The sequence below is a fragment of the Ursus americanus genome, chromosome 11, assembly GCF_024610735.1.
Source record: "Ursus americanus isolate L20-20 chromosome 11, mUrsAme1.1.p, whole genome shotgun sequence".
Lineage (NCBI taxonomy): Eukaryota > Metazoa > Chordata > Mammalia > Carnivora > Ursidae > Ursus > Ursus americanus.
In genome coordinates, this window is record NC_142137.1 from 55444480 (window position 1) to 55458555 (window position 14076).

A 14076-nucleotide genomic window follows, 5' to 3' on the forward strand; every position below is an offset into this window, starting at 1 on the left:
ATCACTAATCAACTTTCAGTCTATGGATTTACCTATTCTAGATACGTCAAATTAATAGAATCATACAATATTTGTCTTTTTGTGTCTTGCTTATTTCATTTAGTATAATGTCTTCGATTTTCATCTATGTTGTAGCATGTATCAGAACTTCATTACTTTTTATGGTTGAATGATATTCCATCGTATATATTATATACCATATTTTGTCTATTCATTCATCGTTGTTACACACTTAGATAGTTTTTACCTTTTGGCTGTTCTGATAGTGATGCATCGAAATTGGTGTACAAATACCTGTTTGAGTCCTTTCTTTCAATTCTTTTGGGTGTATACCTAGAAATGGAATTGCTGGATCATATGTAATTACGTTTAGCTTTTTGAGGAATTGCCAAATCTTTCCATTGGTTTATTTTTTAAAAACACTAAACACTTCGATAGATAGATGATAGATAGATAGATAGATAGATAGATAGATAGATAGATAGATAGATAGACAGATAGATAGAGATGTATGTTTGGTCAAATGTGTTTACTGGAAGAACATTCACAGAAGTTATTATTTTGTTGGTAGGGATGGAATGCACGTATGGAAAGACAAAAACTAGGCTAGGAGAGGTCAAAGGAAACAGTCTTATCTGTAATGCTTCCTTTTATTTTTTAGAAGGGCTACCTACACATAATTTGCAGAATTATCTTAAAAATAATTAAGAGGAAAGAACATTTGATACAATATAAACAGTTGTTAATTTGGGGTAGAAGGAATATCCATGCTATTCTTTGTATCTTTCTTATTTTTTTAATTAGAAAAATAATTTTTTCTAAGAAGTACCTATCACCTGATCCTCATATCGAAATTGATGAAGGAGGTAGGACTGTGATTTTATCCTCATTGCAAAGGCAGAATTCTGAAATGGACAGTGGTGGATCAGAACCAGAGACTCGGGTTCTGGGCTGCTCATGGGAGGGCTTGGTGAGGAGACGGAGGCTGAGGAGGAGGGCACCCTAAACTCTTTGATGCTGTGTGCCACAACCCCTAAATATAGCTTCTTAATTCCCCCCCTTCTCAATGGTATGATGACATTTCTGTTTCAAAAGCCACCGCTTTGGTGGAGAGACGTGAAGGAAGAAAGGATAAGATTCAGTAAAACAGGAGGATAGCATGATAAGAGGGAAGGCTGGAGGACAAGATAACTCACAACAGTGGCTAGGAAATGAGGGAAGTGGAGAAAAGTAGGGATTCTGAGGTCATGCAGATCAAAGAGATAGGGACTCAAAGGGCCATTTGTGGCAGACCATTTGTGCTGTGTGAGAGATAAGATGGATTCTTCCATGTCCTGGTGTCCTACCCGGACCCCTCACCTCTTCCCTCACCCCTTATTTCTGTGCTCAGTGATTAAGCGGGCAGGTGTGTGCGATGGGTGTACTGCAGGTAAGGAAAAGGAAATGATGGGGAGCCTGAAGGGAATGTGGGATGTGAGATAAAAAGCCAGTTAAATTAAGAACAAATTATCATCTCTCTGAAATAGAACTAACTGTTGGCTACCAGATCATTCACTACTGATCCCTTGTCAGTATATATCTTCCAGAACGAATAAAATTAGTGAACAATATTGTCCAAATTCCTCAATAACATTGTTTTTTATGCCCTTGCCCTGGAAAAATAGCTTTGTCACTAGTTTGTACAGTATAAGTCCCCTTTCTTTCTAATATCTTAAAGTTGCTAGTCTCAGAGAGATGAAAGGAATCATAGCTGAGAACAAAGAACGCTTCACTCACAAAGCTGAGGGAATTACAGTCTAAGAAGGAAAGGGAAGTTATCTGTGGTTATGTTTCCACCTACACATCGCCACCAAATCCATTTCCCTCAAGCCCAGGGTTGAATACATTTACTCTATTCAAATTTCTTTCCTTGCCAAAAGCAGTATCCCCCCAAAAGTATTTCTCAACATCATCTTGATAAGTGTTTCTTGAGAAATGAAACTCCAAGATCAAATAAGTTTAGGAAGTGATGAGTTAAGAAAAATTTCTTACTGCAGAACTTTAAAAAACTAATCTGAAGCATGACCTCCAAACTGTGGGGGCATTTCTGAAACTTACTTCACCGAGATATTCCCCTCTCTTTCTTCTCCCCTCCCCAACCCCGATCTATAACTTTTCGTGGAATTAGAATTCTGTGAAACATAGTTTTGGAAACTTTGACCTACCCTCTAAGAGCCTGGATGCTGGAAATCAGATTTGAGTTTAAGTTCCTGCCTTAACACTTACTAGCTGAGTGATACTAGGCAAACAATTTAGGTTTTCCTATGTCTGTTTGCTTACTGGTAGAATGCGATAATAACCTTCACAGGGTTGGTGTGAAGACTGATCGAGATAACTTATGAAAGTGTTTGGCATGTAGTGAGTACTCAGTAAACAGTACCTGTCACCTCATTGTTATTCTAGGATTTGAACCTTAACTTACTTTTCCAGCCTTATGAAAAAAGGAGTCAGAGGGTGAGGAATCTTATAGCCCACCAGAAGTTAATGAACATAATGGAAAGGTTTTAAATGGGAATGAGTGGTTTGAATTCTGCCCCCCTCGCTGGGACAGCTGGTATTATCTCCAAAGGCTCATCCTGCTTTGCCATTGTCTTAACACGTATACATCCTACTTATCACTCAAGGTCCTCCTTTATCACTCAAGCCTTTCTCAACAACGTCCTGTCCTGGCAGTTGGCAATAATCTCTTCTTGTAAACTTTAAAGCCTTTCTTCTATATCTTTCGTTAGCACTTACCACTTGCTACTATGAGTCGTTATTTCTGTGCTGCTGTATTTATTTCCCTAAGTGGCATCCTTTTAAGGGCAGGGTCCACATTATGTCTCATGCTTGAAAGCACAATACAGAGATTTGCAGTGTTCACTACGCATTTATCAAATGAAAAACATGCTATCACTTTATAGTTCACAGAGTGGCTTTCTAATGACAACATCGGTGTAAATGAATATAGAAAGAGTTGATTTTCTCCAGTTAGCAGAAATCTACAAGTCTGGAGCTCTTTCCAAAAGTAATTTCTATCAGAGCATCATCTACTGCCCTCCTGTGTTTGATATGAATATTATTTTATACCAGAACAAAAAAAGAATAACTGGCTCAATTAAATTTATTTTGACTGCATTTTGTTTACTTTCAGATCCTTGAATCAATTTTTCCCATACAAGTCATTTTTCCTTTTCCCATGAAAATTATCTTTACTCAATACATTTCATGTTACTTTTTTTACTTAGAGTTATACAGTATATAAGAGCTTTTCATACTGGTCTGATACTCCTTCAGTATAATCTACTAAACTTGTTACATTTTCACTTTTTTAATCTGAGACAATAACTAATTTCAAATTATTCTAATATGATTAGACCTGCTTGGGTAACAGTATATATAAAACTGTACTTTGGAGCTAGAAAGGCCTGGTTCAAATCCCAGCTTGGCCACATAATAATTGTATAACCTTGGGCAAATTACTTGTCTGAAACTTTTTCATGTGCAAAACAAAGGTAATACCCCCCAAGGTTCAGTAAGATAAAACCCTTCACACACCATAAAAACTATTACTATTCAGAAAGCATGTTTTCAAATATCTTTTTTTCTTTGGTATTACCTATTTCGGTGAAGTTGAAGACTGCCTAAGGATATGAATTAGAATGACCCAGCATATTATCTTGATTGAGCTCTGTCTTTCCATATTCAACACTCAATATTTATTGAATTCTTGTGATATGCCAGGCACCATTCTAAGCACCTGGCCTTGTGCAGCCTAACAATATGAATGCTAGCCACCTCATGAAGTCTTTCTCTAAGTTCCTAACTTCCCTTTAAATTCTTGCGGGTCTTATTGTCCACATTACTTTTGGATTCTTTATACAAGCTACCCCATGTTATGTATCCAGTCCCTTCCTATCTCCTGTGCAAGCTGTCATCTCTCTTGGTCTACTGCTACAGCCGCTAGTTAGGGACGGAGTTTCACTCTCATGCCACTTTGTATACCTTCATTAAGTTTTTTAAGGATGGGGATTTACAGCTTGAATCTCTCCTACTCTTTGACATAAGGGGGGAGAAAGCATTAGCGTTGATACTTTTATTTAATTGCTGACAATTACAATCTATTCTGTTACCTCAGTCTATTCTCAACATAGCAGCCAGAGGGACCCTCTGAAACAGCAGGTCAGTTGTTTACCTTGAAGTGATGTCTCTTTTCATTCATTTCTTGAGAAAAATGCCTACCAAATAATCAAGTCTAAATAACCATAGTTTAATCTACTATTGTTTTTCTCAAGCAAAAATGATGGGAAAGGAATTTCAGGGAATCTGTAAATTTAACACTATTTTCATAATATGAAGGTTTGCCATTTTTAGCTGCTTTAGCATTTGTACAGATGATGCAAAAGCAACAGAGAGTCAACCAGCACTTAGCACGAGTCAAGGTAGTGGCACCAAGCTGCTAAGCAGTCTTCGTATTTTCCACTGGCATGCACTCTCAAAAAAACCAAACATAACTAAAAAGTCAACTCAGTTTCACTTTAAAATGTCCTTTATGCAGTAAAAAGTAGTAATTTTATGAAATCTTAGCCCTTGAGGGCACATGATTTTAAATATTTTGTGTGACAAAATTGGTAGTATGCATAAAGCATTTCTGCTGCTGCCAAAGTACGATGGATTTAAGGGAAAGCACTTATTATTTGAGTTGCAAACTGAAGTGTGTGTGTGTGTGTGTGTGTGTGTGTGTGTGTGTGTTTCCTGAAGGAACACCATCTTTACTTGAATGATAGGCAAACTATAGTTACTCAGAATTGGGTAATTGGCAGACATTTTCTTGAAAATGAGACAAGTAGGACTGTCACTTCGAGGAAAACAAAACAGTATTTGCTACCAGTGATCAAATTGAAGCTATCAAGCAAAACCTAATATTGTGGAAAACCTATACCATCACTGTGATTTTTTTCAGCTTCCCAATACTGTTAAGACTTTCCTGATGAAATCAGTGGTGGTATTAGTGTGATTTTTTGATGTGTATTATGAGATGTGTCAACATTGAAAGGCCTCTATTAGTCAGTGGGCCAATACTTTCCAAATGAGGGACGCATGATGTTACAAAATCATGTCTGGGTAAAGGATCCTTTCAAAGTTCAAGACAGATGAATGGATTCTAATGTAACAGAATGAGAAGTTCATTGATCTGAGTCCATGTTATAACTAAGCTTTAAGAAATTACCACTTTGGAATTTTGCTAGAGAATTAAAGACTATCCACAATTATTTGAAAAGGCTATTAGAATATTCCTCCCTTACCACATATTTTTGTGAAGTGGACTTTTCAAACTTCAGCCAAAACTTCGTATCACAATAGTTCAAATACAGAAGCAGATAGGAGTCCATCTGTTTTCTATTAAACCTGACATTGAAGACATCTGAAAAAGTGTTAAAAAAAAAATCTCACTAAACTGCTTTTGGAAAAATGGTTATTTTTCACAAAGCATTTTTGCTAACATATAATGGTTTTGTTATTGTTATCTTTACACAAAGTACTAAATACTTTAAAATTGTGTTTTAATTTCTAATTCGGTGACTATCAACAGCTATAACCCTCATCAACAGACTCTGTGGGGTCTTCAAGAATTTTTAAGAATGTAATGAGGTCCCAAGGCCAAAATGTTTAAGAATTACTGATCTAAAATATGTCAGATCACATTACTTAATAAAACCATTTGTCCCAATGGCTCCCTATTTCCCTCAGGATAAAAGTCACAAGTCCTTGCACTGGCCTACCAGGCTGTACTCTTATCTGTTCCTCCTCCATTACCTATCCCTCTACTCTTCCCCTTGCTCACTCCCCCAGCCACATTTGCTTCTTTGATGTTTCTCCAATAAGCCAAACACAATTTCAGTATTAGCACCATTGCACTGGCAGTTCCTTCTGCCTGGAAAACAATTCCCCCAGTTTTCCCCAAGGGTATTTTCCTTCCCTTCCTTAAAGTCTTTTCTCAAGTGTAACCATCTCAATAGTCTAACATAAGCATCTTGTTTAAAACTGCAAACGTACTGTTACTCCCATCCTGCACACCACCTTCTAATACTTGTTTATTCCTACAATTTGTGCAGCCTCCCCCACCTCCAAGTATAACATAAGCTCCAAAAGCATGGCAAAATACCCGCCACATAGAACTCAACAAATATTTGTTGAATGTTGAATGAATCAAAGAACTCGTTTGACAGCCTGTCATTTTTCAGGGATGCGTCCAGAATCCCAAGAGAGAGGATGCAACTTACACACAGAGGAGTGGGCAATGCTAGCAAAGATTTTTTTGAATGGAAGAAAATGAAGGAGGAATACAGTAATCACAAACCTCAATACTGAAGGCGTTATGGGTCTGAAAAAAGGTGTTGGGAGAGTGTGCAAGGTGAATTTTAAGTGTCTGGCAATGAACGCTGGCTTTGTGCTTAACTCCCCCACCTCCCGCCTCTTTCTTCTCCTATGAAACCAAAGTCCCCAGAGCCTTCCCTGGACCCCTCCACCCGAACACAAGTAGTCCACACGAAAAGACTGAAAAATTTATAAACTTTATGGAAAAAGCAACGACGACAATCAACTAGCCAAAAAAGAGCCTCCAAATCCCGTCTCATTCCAGTGCCTTCTCCCCTCTCCTGGTTTTAGGATCTCTCCACCGTCTCAGTTCTCAGGGGTCCTGATGGTCTCCCAACGCTGTGTTCCGAAGGGTCCACAGGAAGGCAGGACAGGCCGGACGCCCCCAGGTAAGCACTTCTGTACAAGAAAGGGACGAGAAACAGAAGCAATGGAGAATCGGTGCACTTGGGGCAGGAACACTCGGGAATGATGGCAAACGGGAGGAACTCAGGTGAGGCTCCTGCACAGCAGTGACAAGACGGGGGTCTCAGTTCTCCTCCGGCTTGTCGGCTGGCGGTCCGCAAGGCTGCAGCATCTTCTCCATCAAGTTGAAGCGAACTCGGGCTTTGCTTTCATTCTCCGCAATCGCGAAGTAGTTGAGAAGGTCGAAGTGGCCCATGTAGGAGCAGTAGGAGTCGCGGTGCTGGTTTACCAGCCACTCCCACTTGGTGGTATCGGCGTGGCCCGTGCCGATGTACTTGGACTGCAGGTGCTCCAGCTGGCTGTGGATGGTGTAGCGGTCAGTCATCTCGTCGCTTTCCCTTTGTTCCCAGGTCAGAGGCCACAGAGGAGAAGCAGCTGCTCTAGATTTTCACGCGGGAGAGAGGCCACAGCACAGAACCTCCAAGCGGCTCAGTCGCAGGCGAATGGCGTCACAGTTACGAACCTGCGTGGACTCGCCGTCCTAGGGCTCAGAGGCGGAAGCGGAAGTGTATTCTGTCACGGAATTGGAGTTGCCTAGCCGACGCTACAAGTCGGCCGCCCTCCATAGAGAGCCCCTCCCCCTTCGTAGAGCGTTGCATTATGGTTCACTTAGCGGCCCTTTTTTTAAACCGGGAGCTTTGCATGCCGGGACCTGTGGTCTCCGAGGGTTTGTGCACGGCCGCTTCTGGGACCCGTTGTCGCGGTTTAAGAGCCCGCCGGCGACCTAGTGGAGCATGGTGTCGGGGAGGCGGGGAGCAGCCTTGGAAGGTTGAGAGCTGAGAAGAAATGGGAAGCTCACGTAGGACAGCGCCACAGGCAACCGTGAAAATGAACTCGGTATAATTCTGATTTCGGAGCTTATGTGACAGCCTGGTAGTCCCTTCACAGGCAGGGTGGATCACCCTGAAAATCAGTAGACGCAAGTTCTGGTCCCGACTACGTGTTTTTTAAGTCGTGTAGAGTGAACGTTATTTCAACGCTCGCAGGGCCGCCGTTTCCTGCTTGGTGACCGAAGTCCTATACCAGTTCTGACACGTTCCGGCTCCCACACCAAGCCCCTCCTTCCTCTCCAGCTTAATTTGATATCCTCCCTCCAACTCCTCGCCCCACCCTACACACCCCCAGCCTGTATTTCTCAACGTTCCGTGCAGCTCGCTTCTCCAGTTCTTTGTACTAGATGTTCCCTGCGCTTGGAATGCTTTTGTTCCCTTGGCAAACAGCTTCTCTCTTTAAGTCAGCTCAAAAGCATCTCCTTAAAATCGGCTTTGGCCACACCAGACAGATGTAAATTCTCTTTCTTTTTTCTTCTTGTACATCTCTTCATTATTATCACTTTCTACCCTACTTTCTGGCTTAAGGACTTCCTCATGTGAATTCAAACTACTTGAGAAAAGTAATTTATACTTTTTTGGTGCTATTTTTTTAATCATATGCTTCTTTTATGATATCTTTTTATGATGTGCTCATGGCCCAGTAGAGTTTGTATTCTCAAAAAACATTTGATGAATGGATGAACAACTGTCTGGCAGCCAAATAGAAGGAACTCTTTACTGGAAGAAAGATAACTTTAAAATAGTTTTATGCTGTTACAAATTTGCAGTTATGTACAGATGAATAAGTCTAGAGATCTAATGTACAGCATGATGACTAAAGTTAATATTGTATTGAATATTAGGATTTGCTGAGAGTAGATTGCAGGTGCTCTGACCACACACACACAAAGGTAACTGTGAGGAGATCGATATAGTAATTAGCTTGACTGTAGTAATCATTTCATTATGTATATATATCAAATCACATTGCACACCTAAACAATTTTTATTTTTTAAAAAAGGAATTAAAGGAAAGAAAATGAAAAAAAAATTCCTTATGAGATCAAATGCCTGTACCAAAAAAGAAAAAAAAAAGTCTTATTCTTTGGTTTAAAACCATATTATAACAAACATTTCATCCCTAAAATGTAGAGACTATTATAAGACATACCTATGGATTCACCGTCCAGATATATCAAAGCTTGCCATTTTGCCATTGTTGTTTCCAACTTTGTTATGTTTGTTTTGGTTTTGGTTTTCAAAGAAATAAAACTATACAAACAAAGTTGAAGTTCTCTGTGTTCCACTCCCTAATCTATTTACTTTAGGAAACCAGTTTGAATTTAGAGTTAATCATTCTGGAGTCTGGTTGGGTTTGGTTTTGTTTTTGTTTTTGATTGCTGAAAGTTTATGTATCCAAGGGACAACTGTCATGCATGTTTTGAAGCTTTACATAAATGACACCCTGTGGGTATTTTCCCTCATCAGAATCCATGGTGATATATGCAGCTTTAGTCCATTTTTCCTGTTGTGTAGTATACTGTTAAATTAATATATCATAATATGTCCATTATCTCAATAATGGACATTTAATTTCACATCTTTTCTATAAGGAACAATGCTGCAATAAGTATTCTTGCACATATATTCTTATACACATGAAGGAGTTTCTTTAGGGCATATATATAGGTAAAAATTTGTTGAGACATAGGGATGAGTATCTTCAAGCTTTGCTCGTTTTTGCCAAATGGCTGTCCAAACTGGTTATACCAATTGGCTTTCCCAGCAAGAGAATAATTCCTATTGATCCACATCCTTACCAAAATTTGGTGTCCTCAGACATTAAAATTTTTTTTTTCAAATTCAATGAGTAGAATAGAATTTCACTGTGTCTTTAATTTGTCATCCTTGCTTACTAGGGAGACTGGGCATATTTTTTATTTTTATTTATTTATTTTAAAAGATTTTATTTAGTTATTTGACAGAGAGAGAGCGTGGGGGGCAGGCAAAGGGAAAGCAGACCCTCCACTGAGCAGGGAGCCTGACATGGGGCTTGATCCAGGACGCTGGGATCATGACCTGAGCTGAAGGCAGACACTTGACCCACTGAGCCACCCAAGTGCCTCTGGGCATGTTTTTTTTAATGAATTTATTGGCCCATTATATTTCTGATTTGTGAATTGCATATTCGTATTTTTTGACAATTTTGAAAATTGGGATGTTTGTCTTTTTCTTACTAATTTTTTAGATCTTTATATATTCAGAATACCAAGCTTGCTAGTTATACGCAATGAAAGTATTTTTTTTCCAGTCTGTGATACATCTTTACCCTTTCCTTATGGCATCTTGTACAGAAGTTAAGTTTAAAGTAGTGAAATGTGGGACACCTGGGTGGCTCAGTTAAGTGTCTGCCTTCTGCTCAGGTCATGATGCTGGGGTCCTGGCATTGAGTCCCACATCTGGCTCCCTGCTCAGCAGGGAGTCTGCTTCTCTCTCTCTTTCTCTCTCTGACAAATAAATAACTAAAATCTTCAAAAAAATAAAAATAAATAAAGTAGTGAAGTATATCAGCCTTTATCATTTGTGCTTTTTGCAATTGGGTTAAAAAAATGAAATCAAAACTTTTTTTACCTTAGGGCCATAAAAAAGTTTCCTTTATTTCATTCTAAAAGTTTTATAATTTAGACTTTTTATATTTAGAGATTTAATCTACCTGGAAGTTTTTGTTTTGATTTGTTTGGCTTTAGGGATCTAATTTTCAAATATTTTCCTATATGACTAACTAGACCCCTGTGATAAGGATCATTCATTAAATAGTACCACCTTTCCCTACTCATCTTTAATGCTTCTATTGTATATGCATAGATCTGTTTCTGGGTATTCCAGTCCATTAGTCTCTTTGTCTATGTGCGCATCAGTAACACAAGATGTTAATTATTATTTAAAAAAATTTTAAAGATATTAATTATTATACCTTTATAATAAGTCTTGATATCTGACAGGGTGAAAGCCCATACAATTTCCTTCTTTTAGAAGTATCTTAACAATTCTTTTTTTTTTTTTAAGATTCTATTTATTTATTTGACAGAGAGAGAAAGAGCACACACAAGCAGGAGGAATGGGAGAGGGAAAAGTAGGCTCCCCGCTGAGCAGGGAGCCCAATGCAGTTCTCTATCCCAGAACTCTGGGATCATGACCTGAGCTGAAGGCTAGATGCTTAACTGACTGAGCCACCCAGGTGCCCCAACAATTCTTGATCCTTTGCTCTTCCACATGAATTTAGAGTTGACAGTAAAATCCTCATGGAAATCGTTATTATGTAGTCAAAGCCAGGGAAATTAATACTATTTCCGTATCATTAAGAATGATTCTAAGGACATGAGAGAATTCCTCAAATTCAAATCCCTTTAGAACTCGACGGAAGATACTTTTATATGTAGTAATTAAGAGCTAAGCTGTATTAGTTTGCTAGGGCTGCCCAGAGTACCACAGACTGAGTGCCTTAAGCAATAGAAATTTATTCCCTCATAGTTCTGGTGGCTAGAAGTCCAAGATCAAAGTCATCACTTTGGCTTCATTCCCTCTCTCCTTGAGTTGCTGATGGCCATCTTCCCTCTGTGCCCCTCTGTATGTCTGTTTCCTAATCTCCTCTTATAAAAAGGTCAATCATATTGTATTAAGGTCCACTCATATAACCTCATTTTACCTAAAGGTCCTCCATTCAAATGCAACCACATTGACTTACTGGGAGTTAGGACTTCATCATGAATTTTGGGGGGACACAATTCAGTGGTAATGGTTTTATACAGTAATGAGGACTATATAAGAAAATTTGTGTCTTTTTATATATTTGTAAGTTTAATTAATTAGATTTGTGAGCACAGTTTAAGCACATGAAAAAGCTTCATTTGTTAAGTCAGACAATTACAATACTTACAAGTAAAATGCAACATATTACATTAATAAGTGTGGTTTCAAATGTTGAAGAGTAAGAATTTGGAGTGGAACTAAATTTTATCCAAAGTCCTCTTAAGAGTGATTGTGAAATTTTGCTAGACTTATGAATAGCTTAAGATTTTTAACTGAACTTGCAAGCTTAAGGAAAAAAGGTAGTTTTTTGTTTTATAACTTAATAAACAGAAGATTAGCTTTTAAAATCTACACAGATCTCTGAATGGTATTTTGTACATTTCCCCAAATGAACCTCAAAGTCACCAAAAAACTTCCATTTAACAAGACCAACTTGCAAATAACAGAAAAACCCTGCTTCAATTTTAATTGTTATTATATTGATTTTACAGATTTATTTGGGGAGAATTGTTATCTTAACTATATTGAGTTTTCTCATCCATGCACATAGGAAACATTACAATTTATTTAAGTCTACTTTTTTTTACTTTAAAGTTTGTATAATTTTTTCCCATAAAGGTCTTTCACATCTTCTGTTAGATTTATTCCTGAGTATCTGCTATATATACTTAAAGATGTTCCTTGTGAGTCTTGGGGCACCTCGGTGGCTCAGACGCTTAAGCGTCTGACTTGGAGGTCATGATCCCAGGATCCTAGGATAGAGCCCCGCATTGCAAGCAGTCTGCTCCCTCTCCCCTCCCCCACCCCTTCCCCCTCCTCCTCCCACTCCCCTTCCCACTCCCCCTCCCCCATCCCCTCCACTAGTGCTCTCTCACTTTCTCTCTCTCAAATAAATAAAATATTTAAGAAAAAAAAAAAGATGTTCCTTGTGAGTCTTAAATTGTGACCTACTAAGGAATATCACAATTTCTTACATTTATTGCCAATAAGGAATTTTGGTCTCTAACCACTGACCTTAGAGAAGGCATGGGAAGACATACTAGGAGAGTTTTTACTATTTCCTGACCCAAGATATTACCTCAAGTCAATCCTGCCTCTTACTTCTATGTAACTATCAAATACTATCTTACAATTTGGCATTTGAGTAAGAAAAATATGCAAGAAAAGATGCTGTTGGAAAAAATATAGAATTAAAATCTAAAAGGAAAAGAAAAAAATATATTTTTAGACAGAAAATTATATTTTGTCTTGTCTGTTTTTTAATTCTGGAAGTGCAAGGTAACATTTTCTTTTTCATTATTCTTGTTCTTGTGCTGACGGCTTTACATTTTTTTAAAAGTTGTTTCATATTTTGTTCTTTTTTTTTTTTTAAGTAGGCTCCGTGCTCAGCGTGGAGCCCAACATAGGGCTTGAACTCACAACCCTGAGATCAAGAACTGAGCTGAGATCAAGAGTAGGATGCTCAGCTGACTCAGCCACCCAGGTGCCCCAAAAGTCATTTAATGTTTTGAACAGTCAAGGTGTCATTCAAAAACAAAAGACGTATACAGAGGATGCAGTTTCTAACATCTGTCTATTTTCCACCCCCACCCTCAATAAGTAACCATGGCTATGTGTATCTGGTGTATCCTTCCAGAGACTTTATTAGTGGATGTATACAGGCAAAGACAAATATAAATGATATTTTACTCCTTTTAAGATGTAGATGGTAGCAAAGTGCTCAAATGAGTTTTTTGGTTTTTGGTTCATCTTCTTCGACCTCTCATGGAGATCATCCTGAAGCAGTACATGAAGAGCTTCCTCATTCTCTTTTTTCAGTCTTGTTTTATAGCTGTCTAATATTTCACTGTATGGATGTATCATACTCTAAATAACCACCCTCTTATTGCCAAATGTTTTCTGTATCCAGAAATTATATTTACATTTTATTATTATTGCAGAAAAATACAAACTTCAAATTGACATGAACTAAAGTCACATTTCCTTTGGTGGAAAATTATTTCAGATACCACTTTTTGTCTGTAAGCAAGTTTTAAAATATAAGGATTTTCAACATGTGCAAGTGTTGATACCATGTTTCACACTAGGGGTCGCCAAAACAGTATTTAATGCCAACAAATAGACCGGTGGTTGGGAACATTTTGTAAAGAAGCATCGGGAGTTTCTCAACCCCGGTAAGCAGGAACCGTACCTGGGGCCGAGAGGCTGAAGACAAAACTTTGGTCTGCTGTATTTTTAAAAGCACTAAGGCTCTGATAATTTAGGACGAAAGCAAGCAATCATTCCCTTCTCGTCGTGCAAATTTTACTTCGGGGTTTTATCTTTAGTTGGATTAAACAGTAATGTGGAATTTAGATGATATAGAATTTGGGAATTTTTTAAAAGAAGTTTGCTAGACATGATCTTATTTTCCTGTGGTTAAAAACGTCTTTAGCTTCAGCTTTTCCTTCCTGGATATCCTGGGTTTCATATATCTGAGCAGATCTACAACTCAATTTTTGAAGGGTTTTGCCTCTAATTGGGCATATGTTTTGAAAAAATGAAGTGTTCTGTATTCTTTGTTATAATTGCTCCTGGGGAAAATATGATGGCC

At 38.3% G+C, this 14076-nt stretch overlaps 1 protein-coding gene across 1 annotated transcript; it reads right to left on the bottom strand.

Moving 5' to 3' along the window:
* Nucleotides 1-6577: 6577 nt before the first annotated feature.
* SF3B5 (splicing factor 3b subunit 5) lies at nt 6578-7331 on the bottom strand. Its single transcript, XM_045810094.2, has one exon. The coding sequence runs from the start codon at nt 7184-7186 to the stop codon at nt 6926-6928; it is 261 nt and encodes an 86-aa protein (XP_045666050.1). The 5' UTR covers nt 7187-7331; the 3' UTR covers nt 6578-6925.
* Nucleotides 7332-14076: the final 6745 nt, after the last annotated feature.

What these genes read in the sequence shown, in the direction of transcription:
- SF3B5 (XM_045810094.2), bottom strand. Translation starts at nt 7,186, where the DNA reads ATGACTGACCGCTACACCATCCACAGCCAGCTGGAGCACCTGCAGTCC.